At 46.0% G+C, this 20878-nt stretch overlaps 1 protein-coding gene across 1 annotated transcript in view; it reads left to right on the forward strand.

The window, feature by feature from the left end:
- Positions 1 to 3164: 3164 nt before the first annotated feature.
- Positions 3165 to 20878, forward strand: part of MCF2 (MCF.2 cell line derived transforming sequence) — a gene marked incomplete at its 3' end in the record, with an annotated part of 27932 nt that continues 10218 nt past the window's right edge. The window contains exons 1-17 of the mRNA XM_010156983.1: positions 3165 to 3338; positions 4370 to 4489; positions 5560 to 5676; positions 7454 to 7603; positions 10413 to 10537; positions 10995 to 11109; positions 11458 to 11577; positions 12752 to 12943; positions 14437 to 14628; positions 14779 to 14950; positions 16957 to 17045; positions 17569 to 17657; positions 17903 to 17969; positions 19786 to 19901; positions 20016 to 20085; positions 20447 to 20550; position 20878. The exon at position 20878 is cut by the window's right edge and continues 87 nt beyond it. Coding sequence (XP_010155285.1) covers positions 3165 to 3338; positions 4370 to 4489; positions 5560 to 5676; positions 7454 to 7603; positions 10413 to 10537; positions 10995 to 11109; positions 11458 to 11577; positions 12752 to 12943; positions 14437 to 14628; positions 14779 to 14950; positions 16957 to 17045; positions 17569 to 17657; positions 17903 to 17969; positions 19786 to 19901; positions 20016 to 20085; positions 20447 to 20550; position 20878 — 2013 coding nt within the window. The remainder of the gene's footprint in view (positions 3339 to 4369; positions 4490 to 5559; positions 5677 to 7453; positions 7604 to 10412; positions 10538 to 10994; positions 11110 to 11457; positions 11578 to 12751; positions 12944 to 14436; positions 14629 to 14778; positions 14951 to 16956; positions 17046 to 17568; positions 17658 to 17902; positions 17970 to 19785; positions 19902 to 20015; positions 20086 to 20446; positions 20551 to 20877) is intronic.

Below are 20878 nucleotides of genomic sequence, written 5' to 3' on the forward strand. Positions count from 1 at the left end.
GGCGGGGAGGATGCACCAGCGGGGCTAACGGCATCTTCGGGGGTTCGTGATGCAGAAATACAGGTAGCGGAGCGCTGTGGAGTGTCGTTTTGGCCGGGGAGGGGGGAGTCACGGCTGAAATTCGCAGTACCTGGCATTGTGTTGCATGACTTCTCCTTTAAGGGACAGCAGAAAGTCATCCACTTCAGCGCCTACACAAGGACCAGTAGCCTTGCTGAGGAACAAACTTGCGGCCAAATACTAGTTTTTCTTTCCATGCATTGATTTCCAACCTCATGAATGTCCCCGTGAACTGCAGGGAAGAATATTCTCTGGAAATTGAGTTCCTAGATTTAGGACAAATCACATTAAATGCATCAGGATGAGCTATTCATTAAGGAGGTAATAACCATGATGCTTTCAATGCATGCCCTTTCTTGGGCTTTATTAGCCCAATCCGTCTGTATTGCTTATATCGGAGCTATCTACCTGGTTAGCATGTATTTTAAAAAAAGTCACCGAACTGGGGCCTTAAGGTATACCCGTCGGTGTCCTCGGAAGGGGAAGAACGGTCGGAGCATGGTCTCCGGTCAGGGAGATAGTTAATGGTTGTGAAATGTTGCCAACTGCCTGATTTAGTGGAATTGCACCGATAGTTTTGTCTTTCCCGGTATGGCGCAGAGGGCTTTAGTAGGTTCTTTTAGGTGTTTTGTTACATAAACCCAAGATTGTCAAATGCGCAAGATTCTCTGCGGTGTTATAAATAAGATAGAACATAAGGCAAGATTAAGGATGCTTTCATCTTTGCTTTCTTGAACGTATTGTGGGGAAGGCTTGGGTTTGATTTTTTTTTTTTCTCAGCAGATACCTTCAGTATCATTAGAGTTTAGTTTGCAGGTAAATTACCTAAAAAAAAGTGTAGTCCCTTCAGGATTGTTATCTCTAAGGAATTATTGGTCTATTTTATATATATTTAAATATATATATATTTAACAATTCATCCTTTCTCTTAAGTCTGTAAGAGGGCGCAGGACGTGGTTTGATGGGTGGCTGTCTTTCTGCAAGACTATTTTTGGCTTGTTTGTTTTATCCATGCTTGAAATAAATGTATTTCAATAAATGTATTTCAGGTATCATTTGCAAAACTTTACTGCTTGATTTTTAGCTACTTGTAAGTCCTGACCTTCATCTTACATATATAAAATCCGCTGAAAAATCCCCAAATGCTTTCTAAACCAAATGGAAATCGAACCACCTGTCCTGGAAACCCAGCTAGGTCTGAGGTGAAACGTATCAAGGAGCAAGAAGGATACAGTTGTGTGTGCATGGGACATAAAGTTGTGTCAAAGGAGAATATGTTCCCGTGGCAGATGCCAGGTTATTGTCTGTCCTTCTGTGTTGTGTGGAACATGTTGGCATCCTGCATTCCTGAAGCCAAAGGCATCCAAAGGCACCTTTGCTCTCAGAGAGGCATTTCACCCCTTGTCGCTATTGCAGTGTGGTTTTGGCAGGCGGCTCTGCTTTCCTCTGGTTTGCTGCTCCATCTTCCTGGAGCTGTGGGTTTCCTGCCCTAGGGCTCATAGAAGACATGCAAACTCTGCCGCTTCCCATGGGTGATATGGTTTGGAGACCCTTCCTGCAGGGAGCCTGCTCTGTGCACGAAGGGTGCGTGTCAGAAAGGACCTGAAGGAGCAGGAGAGGGCAAAGCAGACGCATCTCTGCTTGAAGTGCCAGGCAGGTTTAAAGAGGACTGGTGATGGAGGAGGAAAGTAAGACCAGGGGGCGATGCGGCTCTGGCTGCTAGTTCTTCTCAAAGGTATTCCTAATGCATTTTTTGAGAGGGGGTCAACGTAGGAGCCTGAAGTTCAGAGACCTGAACATACTGTTGTGTTTCTGAGCTGGAAACAGTGACTTTCCTCAAACTCTGTGGGACTTCACCATTGGATTCACCTATGATGGATGTATAACCATGCAGAAGGACTTAAAATCACATCCTTTGAGCTCCTTTAAAGCATTGATAGGCCATTGGCCTCACAAAGTGTTGGCTCAGGTCAGTTTGGGACATAAAGGTAAGGGATGCAGGGCCTGTCTTGGAGCAAAACCATTCTGTCCTTCGGGTTTCACAGCTCATGGTGGGTCCTTGGTGATACCTTTGAAACCTCATTGGGGTCTGCTGCTGTCATCCTGTCTGCAGAGAAATGCCCGCTGGGAAATTGCCAGGATGTAAAATGAGGCAAACGGGGACATGAGGGTGGGTGAGAAGGAACGACATGTGATGGCCCCACAGCTCTGCGAGGATGGGCACGGTATTGCTGTGAATGCAGGCCGGCAGGTCTCTTCCTGGGATGTCCTAGTACCGTGGGACGTGCCGGAGCATTGAAGAGGTCAGCCAACAGACCTGGAGAGAGCAATAGCAGCCTTTACTGGGTCCCACAGACAGCCAGCACGGTGAGGGGGGAGAGGCAGCCAGCTTCTCTGGGATGTGCTGGAGGATGAGTGTGCCAGAGACTTTCCAGTGAAATATTGATGCCGTAAATTTTCAGTTCATTCAAAATCTTCACAAGACTGTGCCAGTTCTGGAGGTGCTTTCCTCAGTGATGGCTTCCTGCATCCCAGGCAGAGACTCTTCTCAAAGTGAGGAACCACTCCACCTCCTTGGAGATGCCCGGTAGCCTGTGGATGGTTTTCTTTCTAGTAATACGGAAAGCTCAAGTTAAAAATCCTGAGCAGAGCAGAGTGTCTGAGAGGGGATTCTCCGCAGGCAGAGCTGTGCCTGGCAGCGGGGCTGTTGGAGGCCTGCCCGTGGTTGTCTTGCAGCAGAGCTGATCTTCCTCACAGAGCTAATTAAACAGGCGTTGCAGCCTCTCACCCACACTTTCTTGGGCAAGTCTCAGAGCTGTGAAGGTCTGGTGACTCCATGGCCAGGTTTAGGCCTTTGGCCCATCTGTGGGTTTGGTGGGGTTGATGGTTGGTTCCTTGGGTCGGCTGCCGTAGCCATCACCGTGTGCCGGGGCCTGGCAGCCCTTCCGGAGACACTGTGTGCTAACTAGAATCATAGAAAGGTTTGGGCTGGAAGGGACCTTAAAGATCATCTAGTTCCACCCCTCCTGCCATGGGCAGGGACACCTTCCACTAGACCAGGTTGCTCAAAGCCACATCCAGCCTGGCCTTGAAGACATCCAGGGATGGTGCATCCACAACAACTAGGTGCTGTGCAGCAGAGGTACAGCGCCCAGGGCCTGGAGCCAGCATCAGTGTCACTGTTATTTATTGGTTTGCTCTTGTTTCTAACACGTGAATTTGGCATTTCATTCATATTCGTTTCTTTATGGTTTTTTCTGCTCCTACTTAAAATAGCAGCAGATCAATATATTGAATTTATGTGGCTTATTTGATCCTAAAAATCACTGTCCATTTCTAAGTGGAGTCGTGGGCAACGGAAGCCACGACCTGGCCTTTCCTACACAAGAAAACATAGCAAACGAGTTACCATGTAGTTCATGGATGTCAAATCTCAACTGTAAATCATGGCTTTTTTGAACCATTCTAATGCATGTTTATGGGAGTGATCTTTGTTTTGAAGGCATAGATTAAGTGCCCTGCAGTGCAAAATACCTAAACACATTGATTACTCTCACCCTTGCTATAGATAATACTATCATCTTTCTTGGAGGATAATAGGCGGAGGAATATATGGAGAAACATAACCTGGCCTGGCAGGATCTCAGAGAAAATCATATGTCTTAATTAACTCAACTCTTTGCGTCATGCACTTATCCATAATTTAATGATGTGACTCCTGCTTTCTTAAAAATTCTTTTTCATTCTCAAGCACCCTTTTCACAGATCTATTTAAAAATGCACCTGTCAACCATATGCTTGAAAAGAGGCTCCAGCAGGATAGACAGGAAATTCCAACTTCTTACCACAACTTAAATGTTGCCTGTTAATTACCAGGGACAAGAAGTGAAGCAGTTATAGGATGATTAGTGAATTTGGCAATAAATTTTGTCTCCCCCAATCTGTCTGACCTTCCCCTCGATGTTTCAGCCCTCTGTTCCCTGCTCAGTTGTAATTTCACTCCCCAAGTTATAATGCTGAACACAATATAGAGTAATAAAGTTTGTAATAAGTGGCCCTCCAAGATGCATGGCTGAATTCCTGCCTGCTCCAAAGGGCAGTGGGACTGCACAATCCTCCTGCAGTTACGTCCCAAATCTCTCAACCACTTAAAGTGTTTCTCTCCTGTTTTGAAAATAAGAAAAGGCTATCGGGGCAATCAGAAAAAAATGCTAAGATCTGAACGATTTCACCTCTTTTCAAGGCATTTGGAAGCCGTTGTGGGACCTGCCACATCCCCGGGTTGAACGTCATCTCTCTTTTCTTGCAGGCGTCTTTCCCAGGGAACCTGCACTTAGTGATGGTTCTTCGTCCCACGGGGTTTTTCCAGCGCACCTTCACTGACATTGGATTTCGGTTCAGCCAGGAGGATTTCCTACTCAAGTTACCGGTACGAGTGTGCAGAGGTGTTGTGTCTGTGTGTGGTTGGAGGATGCCCGTGCAGCTCGGGTTGGGAAAGTGACAGTGTCCCACTCGGTAGGCACCTATGTGAAGAGTAACAGGAGTGTCTCTGCCAGGAATGTCCTATTTCCACCAAATCTCTTCTGTAGAATTTTTCAACTCCCTTGTGCACCGTTTGCTCTACAGAACGTGTCCATGTTAGGGGGAGGTGAGCTTCTCAGCCTGTCCTCACGTGCCCCATGTAGGCTGCATGCTTCTGTGGAGGATAAAAGCATGCTCAGGAAATTGTTTAATGCCTGAAAAGTCAAAAGACATGTCTAGTGAAGCTTTTGCTATGAATTCCACCCATAACTGCCATTTTCATCTCAGTGTAAACTCCATACTAGCATCACATTGGAGTGTGTTTTTGAAACAGCAACTGGGATGGTTTTATATTCTCAAGTCAAAGACTTCTAAAGTCACCTTCATTGTAGGACATAATGAGAATAATTAAGAGAAGAAAAGCGCATTTATAGAATCTAAGGTTGACACCGTTACAAACTCACAAAACAAACCAATGTTTTCCTTTAGGAAATAATATGATTTTCACAAACTTTGCATTTTTCACTCTAAAATGATTCTCATTTGCACAGTCTTGAAAATTCAGGACTTATCCCATGGCAGATCAAGACACGCAAAACCCCATGACTATATATTTATGTGAAATTGGCCAATGCTTCATAACATGTATATATTTTTTCCAGATTACTGGTCATCCCTTGCAAAAACCTGCATTAATTTTGCTTTCAGCTCTTTTATGCAGTCAAATACTGCAGCACCTCACTGTGCTTTGTATTTAAGGAAGAAAGCACCTGGGAGATCAGGGTTAACTTACCAAATTGGTCAAATACCTCAAATAAAAGCCATGCTAAGCCATAAGCATAAGAAGAAGGCCGTGCTGTAGAACAATATTTAGAGCAAACCCAGTTATTATATACATAAAAGATTCATAGGCTTGAACCGGGTATGACTTGGGTAGAAGTGATGACCAACCAACCGAAGGTGTTACGTTGTTTGTAGGTTGTTATGCTGAGCTCGGTTAGCGACCTCCTGACGTACATTGATGAACAGCAATTAACCCCGGAGTTTGGAGGCACCTTGGAGTACTGCCACAGCGAGTGGGTCATCTTCAGGACCGTATGTACCGGGGCTCAGCGCTGGGCACTTGGGTGTTTGGGATGGATTGAGGCAGGATTCCTGGAGCGCAGTGAGCCATGGGTAGCTGAAGGTAACACCCGAGGCCAGCTGCATTTCCTCCATCAGGTTTGCAAAGGAGTCAAGTGGCGTTAAACCATTTGATGGGTTCATAAGGGATTTGGATGATTAACTCCTGCAGGCTCCTTTTGAAATTGCTCCGGAAGGACCTGTCTTCTTGAGTCTTTATTAGAATTCTATTAATGGCAGATACAGATTAGGCTTTTTTTAATAATGGTTGCTTCATGTAATTAAAATCACAAATGTGTTTGGGTACTAGGGCAATAAGACTGCTGTCTGCACACTGACTGCATGAAGAGAATTCAGAACGTTTCCTATTATTTTTTTTTCTTTGCCTGGAATCAGGCATTTAATTCCCTGAGCTGTGCTTTTCCGGGTGTTTCTACGCTTGCTGTACACTCTTAGTTTTCACTGGGACTTTGTCTCTCAGATGAGTGGCAGTTTGGATTCCCAATTACCTTCCCAACAAATCAAAGCACTAATGAAAAATGTACCAGACATCCTATTGCCCCTTGTCCTGCGACATCATCCACACCAGCAGATGTGGGACTCCAATGTAAAGACAAAAGCACAAGACGGTGTAGCTGGAATAACTCAGTCTATTGCTTGTGCCATCAACTTGGTGCCAGTTTACACCGATGAAGTGCCAAATTAATGAATTTTTTAAATGTTTGGCTCTTAGTTCTTTCCTTCTGCACAATGTGTTAAAGCGATAACAGCATAGCTCTCACACTTGGAGGAAGAAGTGACAAAATGAACGACAAAAAATTTTAGGGTTAATCTAAGAAAAGGATGAGTTTCCAGACCATAGCTGCATATGGTGGGTAAGTGTCCATATGAAAAGGCTCTCTCAAAATGCCCTTGTAGTGTGCTCATAAGGTATTTCCTGAAATTTCTGTGGAAAATACACGCTGTTTAGAGGAAATATAAATGCCATCTGTTGCATTTGAGCTTTTTACCCCGTTCCCAAGAGCAGAGCTGGAGCTTTCCCTGCGTCCTCTAGGGAACAATGTTTCAAGCCTCATGCAAGGCAGTGTCCTCTGCTTTCATGGTGATTCAAGAGACCAGCAGCTCCTTGCTGATCCAGTCGTGCGGTCACAGTACCAGCAGCTCTCACTTCCATGCGCTGTCTCCAGTTTGTCTTCAGCACACTGGTTAGCTCCCTCCTTTGTCCTCTTGGTGAAGCTGTGGATGAGGTGGCCATGGTGCCAGACTGCCTTGTAACCCACCATTTGGGCCTGCAAAGCTGGAAACTTCCATTGCCAAGAAGCCAAATACATCTCTATAGCCTTACTGCCTGGGAGTGGTTCCCAGAGAAAACAGAAGAGGAATAACAGGAATCTGTGAGATGGATCCTATAGTGTCTTCTGCTATAGACCGACAGTGTGTGGTAGGAAAACTCTATGAGTGCACAAGAACAGGCAGCTGAAAACAAAGAATGAGCTATCTCTGCCCAATACGATGCTTATTTAAGTCCCTGTTGTGGACTCAGACTGCACTAACAGCCACCTGGCCACGTGTTGGTGGCCACAAACTAATGCACTGCAGCACACATCAGATCCGTCTGCAGTAGACATCCCACCCACCTCTCGGAGCAAGCTGTTGGGTTGCCCTGCGCACCTCAGCCTTGGCTCCTTGCATACTCTTAATGTAGAGTATCCTGAATCCCAAGCTAATTGCAATTACCATCTCCCACCAGGCAATAGAGAGTTTTGCACTAACTGTGAAGGAAATTGCACAGATGCTACAGTCCTTTGGCACAGAGCTGGCAGAGACCGAGCTGCCAGACGACATGTATTCAATCGAGCGCATCCTGGCCCTGCGCACGGAAAAGTACTACCAGCTCAAGGTAAGTCTCATCAGCAGCTCTGCTGCATGTTTCCAGCCCCTGTTTGCGCAGCAGGATGGGATTTCTGGGGTTTGCCTGCCTGTTCGCCTGGTGCCCACTCCTCCTTCCCTCCCACGCATGCGCACGTGTTGACAGACAAAACACAGCGTGACTGTTTCTGTATGTTACCCTTACATTTGCCATGCACTCAGCAAATTACCCTGCCACCACCCAGCAAACTGTCTCAGCTGCCACCTCCTTACTGGCTGCAGAAGTTGGTGTCTGTAGTCTGCTCCTCACGGGGGCTTTGCCCATCTCGTTGGCAGGAGGGTGGGTGGGAGGCTTCGTCACCTGTGGGTCTGTTTTCCCGGTGGGTTCACCCACCATGGCTGGAGGAAGCTGCACACAAAGTTCATCAGCGAGTCTGGAGGGATGGCCTGTCCCCAGGTCCCTCTGCCTTATGCGGCTTCCCCGGGGGGACTCGGGGAGCTGTGCTGGGGAGCATCCAAGGTGAGGATTTCATGTGAGCGCAAGGTGCGGGGCATTCATAATGCGATCTCTCTTCCTGTGAGCCTTCAGGTTTCATCTTAAACAACACTTGTGTCTTTAATGCTGGACGATTTTTTTCATCTCTCTGTGACTGTAGTTAGTTATTACAGTATTTAGCAGAAGCTTTAGTGCAGCCAGCTACTGCTGTATCCAGCTCTTGTCTTTGTGCTCCTGCATCTTTCTGGGGACAGCACAGGCCTGTCCCCACATCCTCACTTCATAAACGATTCCCATGCTAACAGCCACACTGTGTGGCTGAAGAATGAGGCCCTTTGCTTTCTGACAGGGTTCGTTTACATCGCTCCAAGAGGTGTGTCTGTGTTCATTTATCGTCGGTTATCCACGCGACGGTGAGTTCCCACAAGGCTGCCTGTAACAAAGAGGCAGAATGACATCCAGAGCAGGCTGTGTATAGGCATAAATTTGTGTGCATATGCATAGAAAGTATCATTATAGATCCTTTATTTCTTTGAAAATGAAGAGAGCTGTAGTATAAACCAGCAGCTACATACATTTGACTGACTGACTGACTTCAACTTCATGCTTAGGACTATCGCCAAAGAGTAGGTTACACACTCATATCGTAATATGTTATCATAATGTCATAATTGTAATGTGCATACAAATATCAGTTACACAGTGTGGTCCTGCATATAAACCGGTCTGTAATACACACCCTCCCGTGGAGAAATAAACCACGTCGTGTGTTTTCATTTGCATGTAAAGCACAGCAGCGCTGAGTACCACAAGGCATCTGTTGCTTTTAATGCCTCATCTCTTAATTTCAAATATCAAACCCACTTGTTGGGCTTTCGACTGAAATGAAGTCCTTTGGCTTTTTGCTTTTGTTCCTTCTAAGACCATGAAAGATGAAAGCAGATGAGAAACTGTGCACAGATTGCAGTGACAGTGAGACATGAGATCCTTGTCACTCGCATGACAGCTCCAAGATTGGTACAGCTGATTCCTGAATTCAAATAATGAGTCGATCCGAATAGTTTATGTAGCTGTGATACTGAACAGAAGCTGGCTGCAAAGACAATGAAAAAATGACAGCAATTAATTAAACAGAGTAACTAAGAAATTAACCTCTTTGATATACGGAATAGGAAAAATAATCACGTTAACACCTGTTTGACAGTCAGGCTACTTTGTTGTACGTATAATGAAAGTCTTTGATTCAAAAGGAGAACGGAGGGCTCTGGAGAGTGAGATGTAAGAGGATGAAATAGCAGCCACCTGTGGTCTAAAGCGTACTGTGTAATTCCTCTTCCCTTTTGAATCTCCTGGGTGTGGTGGTATCAAAAGCAGACGTGGGTTTTGCCTTGCAGTCATCTTCCGTGGTGTTTTAGTGACAGGGATGTAAACTGGCAGCAGACACTTCGTGTGTGGGAGAGGGGAAGCTCCTGTGGCCGTGTGCTCCTGCTTCCGGGCTGCTGTCCGGAAGATGCTGTTATGTTTGGGTTGCTGTGAGCTTCCGGGGGCAGGCAGACATTTAAGTGAGACCGCTTTCTGAATATTCTCCCTAAAGTGATTTTGCCATCATTTCTCTTGCAATAGAAATTTGGTCATCTCCTAGGGTGGGCTCTTCTTCCCCCAGGAACTGGCTCTCCAGTGCAGCCATGTGCAGGTCTCTCCTTCAAGGCTTCTTCCAACTTGGTTCATCAGCTACATCTGTTTTCTCCTTCCTTCTCACCTCTGTGTATAGTCTTTTTTTTTCTGAAAATAATTGAATAAATGCACCTCTTCGCTTTGGGGCTGAGCCCAACACAGCACAAAGCACCTCAGCTGTTGCTAACAGACACACCAAGGGCTTAAGTTTTCCCTTAGTGGAGGTTACATTGGAAGTGCTGACCTGCCTCTGTACATAGGGGCTGTAGTAAGTGATGCCGTACGGTCAGTCCCAGTATGGCACCACTGTGGGATGCTCTTCCTACAACCTCCTGTGATGGCCTTGGTGGAGAAGCACAGCCTCCCAGCCACAGAAATACTTGTTTGAATACATGAACCTGTGGGTAGATAACTAATACAAACCCACCTGCTCGCCAAGAGAGACCTAGGGTAGGGCCAGTTGCCACCCAGCCTGGCGACCAGTCCATGGTTCAGCCTCTTCCAGATCCAAGCGACAACCCAGCGCTAAGGGGGCTAAAACATCTGGTGGGAGTCCTTCAGTCTGATGGGTGCTGGTGCTTTATTTCATACAGGGAAAGTAAGGTAGGAGAAAGCACAAAATTACATCCACAAAAAGTAGCCTGAATCACAAATGTTTTGCATTATACAGGAAGATATTACAGCAGTCACAAAGGAGGGAAACTTGCTTTTGAGCAGTTTTGAAGAGCCTGACGCTGGGGAGTGCAGTCAGGACCAGCACCGCGAGAGGCCTGGGGACTGGGAGACTGTGAATCGGTGAGTGCGCTGTCTTCCTAGCTTGCCTGATTTTTGAGTGGAAACACTCAAATTATTTAAGCAGACATGTGCTGTTTAGCTCACCTATCAAATAGGTAAAGACAAAAATACCAGAGTTTTGCTCCAGACCCATCAAATTGCTGTGTGACTTGTGTCAAATGGCTTTGAGCTGCTCTGATTTCCCCTGCCACTGAGACGATGAGGCACTGTTCTCCCGTGCCAGGATCTTGGGTATTACTCAGATCAACGGAGATAGCAAGAACTGCTTCACACAGGTGCCGTCATCTGCAATGATGCTGTCATTAAAATTCAGTCTGAGAACTTCACAGGTCATGAATCTGTGCCTGTTGACTTCTGAAAGCTTGAGCCTGGAAGACCTGAATCTCTAGGGCTCATCCATCTCTGCTTGTCCTCTGTTTGCAAATTGTTCCCATCCTATCCGTTTTCTGTGCCCAAGGTTACTCGGTCAGCTGCGTGAGATGGAGACTGCTTTCGATGGCTTCTGGGAAAAACATCAGTTAAAAATGGAGCAGTATTTACAACTGTGGAAGTTTGAGCAAAGTTTTCAGGAGGTATGATCAGATGCACTTCTGTTGGCAGAAGAAAGAGTTGGAGATGAAAAGGAGGGGAGAGGTTTTTATGCTTTTTATGTTGAGAGTGTTTAATTTATGCTGCTGTTCCTTGACTGTGGCAGGGGACACCACTGTGCTTCCTCATTCAGAGCTAATTTAGGTATCACTGCCCTGCAGTCGCGTAGATTTTGCTGATAGAAGCATCTTTGAATTTAGAAATTAGTTCTTGGACACTAATTTTATTACTGGGTTTAGCAGTCTTAGCTAAAGTGTGATTAATTTTGGTCGGAGAATGATTTTCTGCCTGTGCTTCATATCCTTTTGCAGCAGTTTCTTCTTTGTGCCTAGGTCAAGAGTGCCATCGAATTTTTAATGGGTCAGCAAGCGGAGCTGCCCGACACCGGCGACAGTGTCCCCCAAGTAAAACAGAGGCTCAAGGACTTGGGTCATTTCGATGGTATGGCTCAGGTGAGATAATCCTAGGCAGAAAGAGGCACTAATGAAACACAAAAGGCACATTCTGTATTTGGGGTAGGAGGTGTTTTCTGAAATTACCTGATTCTGGTTTAATTCGTTGGTAAGTGGCTGCATAAAAGGATTGATTTCATGTCTCTCTGCTCTGTGCAGCAACGCTGTGATCACTCTGAAAGCCAGGAACAGGGTATTTAATTATCACAGTTAAAATAAATTGCTGAGCCACCATGAAAATCCAGAACAGATAAATGTCTGAGCATAGGGGAGGCGTGGGAGTTAATGAGCTGGAAGAAGAATTATTTATATGTTAAGTGCTTTAGCAGTGCTAATAGGCAGAGACTTGTTACCAGGCACATGGAGAGTCAAGAAAGTTGCTGTCGTGACGTGTGTGTGATTTGAACATAACATACGGATGAGAACTAAGAGATGTAGGGGAAAGAAGCGTGAAGAGCGATGATTCGCAGGAGCCCAGCTGAGGATGTGACTTCTGTAAAGGGTTGTGCTTGGCAAGTGGGCCAGGGTCAGTGGGGAAATCCTGAGGGATCTGGACACAACCCCCAGAGGCTTCTTTGAAAATCAGAGTCCTAGGGGGAAAATCTAAGGCTTTTTGACCATTTTGAAGACACGCTTATGGAGAGAGGGAGGAGGAGCCAAGGGTCAGGCAGGCAGGGTGCAACGGGGAAGCAATCCCAGCAGAAAGCCAACCCTGGAGAAGGCGTAACCATTACACTGACCAGGGTGTGCAGGATAGCATGTTCTTTGCATCAAGCTTTGCTGCAAAGAGCCTGCTTTATTTTCACCATTAACTGCTTGAATTCCCTTTCATGCTTACGAGCATAGTGTGCCTAAGCTGGACATCAGCTGCGTTTTTTTTGAGTGCAGTTCCTGGAGGTGGCAGCACTACCCTGCCAGCAGCCGTTCACAGCGTTGCTACTTTGGTGAAATACTGTTTTCTTCTTCATCCTCCTTTTGGATAGCAAAAGTTTTTTTTCCCAGATGATGGGTGCCATTTTATCCTGCGTAAGCCACCCATTCTGGCTACTCCTAATGGCAGTCATCTCCCTGTGTGCCTGAAATCTGGTAAGACAAGAAAGTGCATGTCGCTGTTTGTAGAGATTTTGGCATTATTTCAGTAAGTGTGTAATCCACTCTCTTCCTTTCACTAAAGGATCTGATAGGGAAGGCTCAGGTGGTGATACTACACGGACACCAGCTAGCAGCAAATCATCACTACGCGCTCAACTTAATCTGCCAGCAATGCAACGAGCTGCGGCACCATTCTGATGTCTTGTCTGATGAGATCAAGAGGAAGCAGATGCGACTGCAGAAGACCTTGGATCTTCATACCCGCCTTCAGCAGGTAGAGTTCAGAGAGACAGTGCCCTGAGAAGTAGGGAATTCACTTCTGCATGGGGTAGGCCTCTCAACTTCTTAGTGGAAGCATCTGAACTCTGCAGCTTTGCTTCAGCAGTTGACGTGAGGAAGGTGTTCCCCAGAGGCTAGAGGAGGAGCGAGGGGCTTCACCCCTCGCTTAGCTGGCTGAGTTAGCAAACAGATATCTGCCGGTCCTGTGAACAGTCAGCAGCAGGAGGTGGTCATCTCCCAGGGTCAAGTCAGAACACCAAAGTTCAACTCCTGTTGTTGCTCCTGCTTTCACGCTGCATCCATTATTAACTGACTTTCAAGGTTTTCATACCCAGTGCAGTGGAGGTAATGCTCTCGGATAAACTCCAGCCCTTTTTCCATAGCGATTTATTAAGAGTGGAACAGAGCTGACTGTAAAATAAGGTGACAGATTGGTAGATAGGCACAGCTGCTGTGTGCTAGCATGGAAGGGGAGTCATGTGGCTCCATCGCTCTTTGATATCTTAATAAGCATCAAAAATTCACTTAGGGAAATTCACGCTAATTAGGCCAGGAGGCACGCGGCTCTAATATGCTTGAGGCCATTAAGAGAAGCAGTGAAGTTTGACCCTGTTCCATTTCATTGTTTCGGGGGACTGGGGAACTCGTTTTTTTCTCTTTTCTGCTCCACTTCAGGATTGCACTGATCTGCGGGGATGGACGATTCCTCAGCAGCCCCTCAGCTGCAGGGCCGTGTCCTCTCCTGGGCTCCTTGCAGTCCTGCTTGGCGCTCGTGGTCCAGCCCATGGGCTCTGCTGGAGCACGCTGTGGTCCTGCTCCCCACGGCTTTCCTTCCCATTCACAGCACTGGAGGTGGTGCTGGTTTGGGCTGGGATAGAGTTCCCAAGGTCCTCTGTGGCTCTTGGCTGCGGCATCCTCTCATGCCTGTGCACACCACAGTGTGCAAGTGCCAGCTGAATCCCAGCCTGCTGTTCACCTGTTACTTGTGCATGCTAAATGTAGAACTTTAAACTGCAGTTTAAAATCCTTATTTTTTGCTTTTTAAACATGGTTGCAATTACTCTGATAATTCCTCGCAGTTCAGGTCTGTACTGAGCCAGTCATTTAACTCAAGAAACCCGCCTCCCGTGGTAAACTCTATAGTACCGCTGCCAGCTTTCTGACTTGGATAAATAAAGATTTGCTTATCATTTATTTCAACTATCCACCAAATAGTGCTTCTGTGTCCATTCTACCACTGGTTTTTATCCAAGTACAAGTGGGAGCACAACTTGGCTGGGTATGCTGAGGACAGCAGTACCCTGCAGAAAAAATGTGGCCTTTCTACGTTCTAATCAAAATGCAATAGCTGCTGAGGTCTTTAGGAGTACTAATTAGCACCATGTTGAAAATACAGATGCAGTAAGTGATACTCCTCCTGGGAACCTTGGTTCTGTAGGGGTGCCACTGACAGTCCCGCTCCCTGTGTTTGCCCCGTGCCGTTTCCAGGCTCTGCAGTGCTGTGACGAAGGTGCCTACCTGCTTGCCAACCAGCAGATGGATAAGTGCCAGTCTAAAGAAGGCGCTCAGAAAGCTCTTCAGGACATAGAAAGATTTCTTGAAAGCTCTTCAGCCTACTTAAACTATGATCCCCAAGCCCTACACTATGATTTTGAGTCAGTCTTAACATCTGAATTGAAGGTAAGCAACCCCTCCAGTTTCTCATTACAGGAGTAAAAGGCAAGACTGGACTGTGGTGTTGTGTTGTCAGCTTTGTAGTCCTCTATTTTGGGTCAAAGTGCTAAATAATGGTAGTTATTTGATCACGGGAGTCTTTTTCACTCTCTGCAGTGCCAGATACAGTCAGTGCAGGTCAAGCTTGAAAACGTTCGAAGCATGTTTGAGAATCGGCAGTCTTGCTTCAAGAAGCTGTTGGATAAACACGTGCGGCCTGTCCAATTAGTAGCCCCTCGGCCAGAACATCCACCAAGATCAAAATCACCGTTATTCTCACCTAAACATGGTAAAGTATTTTAAGTTTACGGTATTTTCAGGTGATGGTATTGCTTTGAGACAGGAAGGAAAAGGCTAAGCACGGTTTTGAGAAACCAGCTGGACGCTGCTGGCTGATACAGCGTTGTTGTGCAATGCTAAATGTACATCAGATGATACATCGTCTTTCTGTTTCTGTGTCCAGCTTCCCATACCTTTGTGGAGAATGGGGCTGGTTGCTTGGTATTTATTTTCACATCCTACGCAGTGAAAAAAGACATCCATAAACAGTGCATACTTCCGTTTCTGCTTTACTGGCATCCTGCTGGGCTAAAAACAGGGAAAAAGGGCAAGGTTTCTAAGTGTGTTAGCACACCTGTTCTCTGCTGCAGTCTCCATAGCTGTCTGGAGCTGGAACTGACATGAAGTTGGACCAATGTTTGCAAAGGAGCTTGGAGAAATGAAAAGCATAAACCTCATGAACAGAAATGAGAAGCTGGATGCTTAACTCCCTTTGATTCCTTGAGAATGTCTGTCTTAAATCCCAACTGGGGAATAATTAATGCCCACAAAGGTACAAATTCTGGTTGAACTGAGGTCACTGAGCGTTCTGCCTTGATTTTGGTAACGGGATGTGGCACAGTGTTAGCTTTAAACAATAACATTAAAGCTTTCATCCGTGGCAGCTCTGTATCTATCGGAATTAAAAAGTAATCCAAAGTAACATCCATGTATTGTAAACCAGGGACATGCTAAGTCATGTGGGAATATTAAATTCAGTGATCTGACTGCAGAAAGCAACCAAACGTTTGTGTTTTAACACTCCATTTTCACGATGAACTAATGAATATCGGTTATGGTGAACTGTGGCAGGTGTCACACGAACAGTAACAGTGGCTCCACTTCAGGGAGTTGGTAAGGTAAATAGCCAGGCTGGTGGAGGGATGGGAATGAAGCTGGATGCAGTGAGGGGAGCAAAGCTGCTCGAGATGAGCAACCTTGAGCAACCTGGTCTAGTGGAAAGTGTCCCTGCCCATGGCAGGGGGGTTGGAACTGGATGGTCTTCAAGGTCCCTTACAACCCAAACCGTTCTGTGATTTTATGATGCAGGCCAGTGCAGCAAATAAAGCCTAAATTTCCTTTCCCCCTGGCCGATGCCAACTTCATGAGAGCAGATTGCCCTCTGAACACCTTTCCTCAACCAGGAAAAAAGCGGAGTCTGTAGAGGATTGCCCATTTTACCTAATGGGACTTTTCCAGCTTTCTAGTAACAGGGAAGTGCTAAGGAGGAATTACTGACTAAGGAGTAAGGGTAAATGAGTGGCCAGCTCTGAGGGATGTTGAGACCATCATCAGTCAGCTGGAATTATTCCATGCCTTCACAGGATGCACGTTTTCCCAGGAAAGGCCCTTGGGCTCCTGCAAAGCACAGGTATCCTCCATTAATCCTCTTCCTGAAATTGCTGATCAGTGTGGTGAAACGAGCACAGCCAGCAAGAGGGGAAAGACAAAAGGCTCCTCTTTGGATAGATCATGCCAAGAGAGCTTTTTAATAAGGCCTCTGTTTGACACAAAACATCAAAATGCTGCAGGCCTTCTGGCGTGATGGGCTGTGTCAAAGATGCATGCTGGGCTCTGTTTGAGATGGATGGATTTCATGGTGGGGACTGAAACCAAACCACCTCTGAGCACACTGCTTTTGTCCTCTTCTTCTTTTGTTCTTTTGTTCCCCCCTCCTGCTCCCCCCTTCTTTTTCTGTCTGAGGACAGACTCTTTCATCTTTGCCCTGGATTTGAAGCCTGTCTGATAAATGTGGTTCTAATCTTGAAACTACTTTTTTGGGAGGGGGGAAGAAGAGTAAACCTATCCTGTCCTGAGCTGGGAAGTGTAGTGAGATGTTCAGAAGTGGTATGGCAGGCTGTCGCGGAGCCTGAGTGCTGGAGCAAAGTCACTCTTGCAACAGAATCTATTTTCTGCCTGAACCATCTCCTTCACTATGGATGTACATTACATAATTTGTTTCTTTTCCTACCCAAGGTGTGGATTTTAATTCCAGTTTGAAATTTTCATTTGATCTCTCTCTCCCTGGGAAGAAAACATCCAGAAAAACTCCAAGTTCTCGCAAGGTAAAAATTAGTCATCAAAACCTTCTAAAAATGGATTGCACTTGGACTTAGGGTTGGAAGATGCTCTGTTCTTTTCCTTAAAAACCAAAACAAACCCAAACACTGATATCCCTGTGGTTTATTTGGATTAGTCCAGCACCTGAGGTCTATCTTGGATTGTTTTTCCAAGTCACAGATAGCAATTTCTGGTGTGTTATTTCCTGAACTGGTGCTTTGGATAACAGTGTTGTGTATTCGGAAAGCTCCACATCTGCAGATATTTCCCTTGTGGAAACTGGTCTCTGCAATAATTAATTATATTACCAGTATTTTCAGATTTTATGTAGCGGAGTGATTTCTGGGAATATTTGGCTACCCATTGTACACTATGCCCTTTTAAAATTTTGTGTCACGAAGGATTTCTTAAAAGGAAGCGTATTTCATCCTTCCCCAAAGAGTTCCCGTGCCGACGAGGGGCTGGGCTCATCCTGCCTCTGCAGTGACCTCCCTGCAGCTCTTCCTAGCTGCCCCCTTTCTTTTCCAGATTGAAGTAATGCACGACTACCAGGAAAAACGGAATTCCTTGCAGTCTTTTATTTCAGACAGCGACGACAACTTAGATATACTAAAAGGGTAAGCTTTCACCCTGTTTACATCACTCAAAATGATGTTTATTTCTGGCCAGTCCTTGCCCCACCCATGTGTTCCTCCACCCTGGCCTGGATGTCATGTCTTGTGCTTTTACCTGGTTTTTCATCCCTGTGTTGGTTTTCATAAGTTTGCACTGTATTTTGGGCTAGTTGAACTGCACTGATTAGCTGTGGTTTTTAACAGGCATAAAAATAATGGGCTGCTTTTTTTTTTCCCCTTCATTTTAGCCATGTCATTAATGAGCTTATAGAAACCGAGAGAGTGTATGTAGAGGAACTCTTCACTGTTTTGACGGTGAGTGACTTCTTCGGGTTGGTCATTACTGTTCCCCAGCGCCTTGTACAAAAGAGCACCTGCCACTTTGTCAAACTAAGCAAAAATGGGATAGGGCAGGTTTTTACCAGACTGTCAGATCTTAAGCTAGTCATAAATGTTCATGTTTTCTCCTTAGCTTTTCTGTGTCAGAGGCATCTGCAGGAACAGTTGGTGTCAGGATGAGCTTTTCATCTAGGATGAGGGAGAAGCCTTCTGTTTGTACACAAAAGCACTGGTAATTAGTTTTATCAGCGTCTGGAAAAATGTACAAAAAGCTGGTATTTTGAACTATTCCCTAGATTCTTTTACCTTTTGGAGACAAAAGAAAGAGGGTTCTGTTTCATCCTTGAGAGGATCCTGTCTCAACATTGTGAGGGTTGTGAACATATAAAGAACATTTCTTTAGAAACCAGATTATAATTTCTCATACTGCCATTTTAGACACTTCTACTTTATTTCTAAATAACTCTTGCCGATGGCCAAAACAAGTTGGCTGCTAAATAGCTCGCTCACATTTTTCTCACCCGGGAGCAAGCAGGATATAAATCTGTTGGACTGCAGGTAGTTACATGTAATTGCCCTGCACTGATTGTTTTATTTTTTGTTAAACCACACTATATGCTGAAGGTGTGTAGATTTATTACCGTGCGCAGCAAGTCTAGATAGAGAAAAATGGACAGATAGACTTAAGTTTTCTGAAAACAGTACTTCCCTTAAAGAGGGAAGCCTGCTTGCGGTGGTTAAATGTAAATGACTAAGTTTCCAGATACTTATCTTCTACTGCATCCTTAATCAACTACAAAACGCCTGCTTAGTGTAAGGAATACTGATTCCAGCCACAGTGAGAGATTAATTTGGAAAGCCAAAGGACATGCGCTGTACATACTGAATATGTTTTTGCAAACATTTTTGCTACTCCTGTTGAAAGGACCTCAGTTCTGTGCAAGCTTGGTGTCTAGTGTGGCCAGCTTGTGCTGTGGCTAGTGGCCTTCTTGACGTTGTCTGGGCAGTGACGATCCTGAGCTCGTTCTGCGCCTTCTCCTACCCTGCAGCTGGATGTTTAACACATCTGGTGAATGCTTTTGCCTTGTTGCAGTGAGGTGATGTTACTCAGGGGATCTTTGCATTATTTCCTAGTACCACCCAACAATTTGTAGTGCAGTGATGTCCCTTCCAGCTCTTCCCTGGTTTGGGAGGCTGTGACTTCAAGAGGCGAGTGGTGGAGCCACAGAGGACAAAAACCCTAAGGCATCGACACGAGTGACATGCTGGTGCTCAGCGAGTCTTGTACAAGAGCAAAAACCCCATTCATTTTGGTATTTTATCTGAGCCATTTCTGCTTTGCCACGGGTCACCTCGTGCACCAGTTTTTCTGAGGTTGTGTGTAACTGCATACCCCGTACAAACATGTCGTCACTCCTGCATCCCCCGGTCGTAGCAGTAAATGTGCTTAATCAAGACAAGTTTTCCTCTGGGACCTCTCCCACCGTCAGGCCATAGGGAGGAGAAAGTGGTTGGGATTTGCCGCTGGTGAATAGAGAGTGTCTCTGCAGGCCTGACCAGCCCCACAGGAGCCGTCCCCAGCCACCCCCCTGTGGGACCACAACCCCCACCTGCCCAGGGACCAAAGGACAGGGGTTTAGAGACAAAAATAAGGAAATAAAAGGGATGTTGCATTTTGAAGCAAAACAGTTCGTGTTGAAACTCTGTTCACATCCCCTTTTCATCTGCCTTCGGGGAGATGCCAAGCCAAGGCCTTATCAGCTGAGTGATGAGCCCCTTTTGCATCCCACAGGGCTATAGAGCTGAGATGGATAACCCCGCCATGCTCATCCTCATGCCTCCTGTGCTGAGGAACAGGAAGGACGTCCTCTTCGGAAACATGCCTGAGATATACGACTTCCATAACAAGTACGGTGCTGGCTCTGTTTCCCCTTTTTATCAGACTGATTTCCTGTTACAGTTAAATACCCAAGCCATGCCTTGCTCACTGCTGCATTTTGTCTCTTCCCCCATCTCTTGCAGAATTTTCCTGCACAGCCTGGAAAGCTGCCTGGGAGCACCCGAGAGAGTGGGATTTTGTTTCCTAGACAGGGTTGGTGACTCACTTTCACATATAAAGCAGACGTGAAGGCCAATGTTTCTCCTGATTTGTTGCACTCTGCAGTATCTCAGTTATGTCAGTTGAGTGAGCTGCTTCTGATACGCAGTACCAACAGCAAGGCAGGGAGCATGGGTGCGTGGCCAGCAGCAGATGGGGGAGAGCAGCAGTCGTGACTGCAGCGTGGTCTGCTGTGATTCCCAGCAGTGGTTCTTCTGCCCGTACTCTGTGGCTTTTAGATGTTACAGTTAGCAGGAGAGAGAAAAGCAAATGTATGGTTGGGGTGCTCACCTTATTCGGCTGCCCAGCAGGTTTGCGTGCACGTGTCTGACTCGCTTTTGGGCTTCCCTTGCAGCGAGAAGATTTCCAAATGTATGAGAAGTACTGCCAGAACAAGCCCCGGTCGGAGTCCCTGTGGAGGCAGTGCTCCGAAAGCACCTTCTTCCAGGTGAGCTGTTTGCTGCTACCAAGGCAGGCATCATCCTGGGACACCCACGTGTCCTAAACACCCTGCTCGGCACCCCAGTGATTCTGCAGCACGTTCTGTTTACTGTTGCATGGAAGCCTCACAAAAGTAGCAGTTGGAGTTTCTTGTGCACGAGGAGTTTAAAGCAGATCCATTAATTATATTATATTATGTGTTTTTTATAACATTTCTTTAGTTATAGGCACCGTATGACATTTTGACATGAAATCTTCAAAGTTACCAACCTGTATTAGTCGTGCTGTTGGAATAACTGCTTATAGTTGATGCAGAATTTACTTAACCTGGATTCTTTCTTCCAGG

The sequence above is a fragment of the Eurypyga helias genome, unplaced genomic scaffold, assembly GCF_000690775.1.
Source record: "Eurypyga helias isolate BGI_N326 unplaced genomic scaffold, ASM69077v1 scaffold7178, whole genome shotgun sequence".
Lineage (NCBI taxonomy): Eukaryota > Metazoa > Chordata > Aves > Eurypygiformes > Eurypygidae > Eurypyga > Eurypyga helias.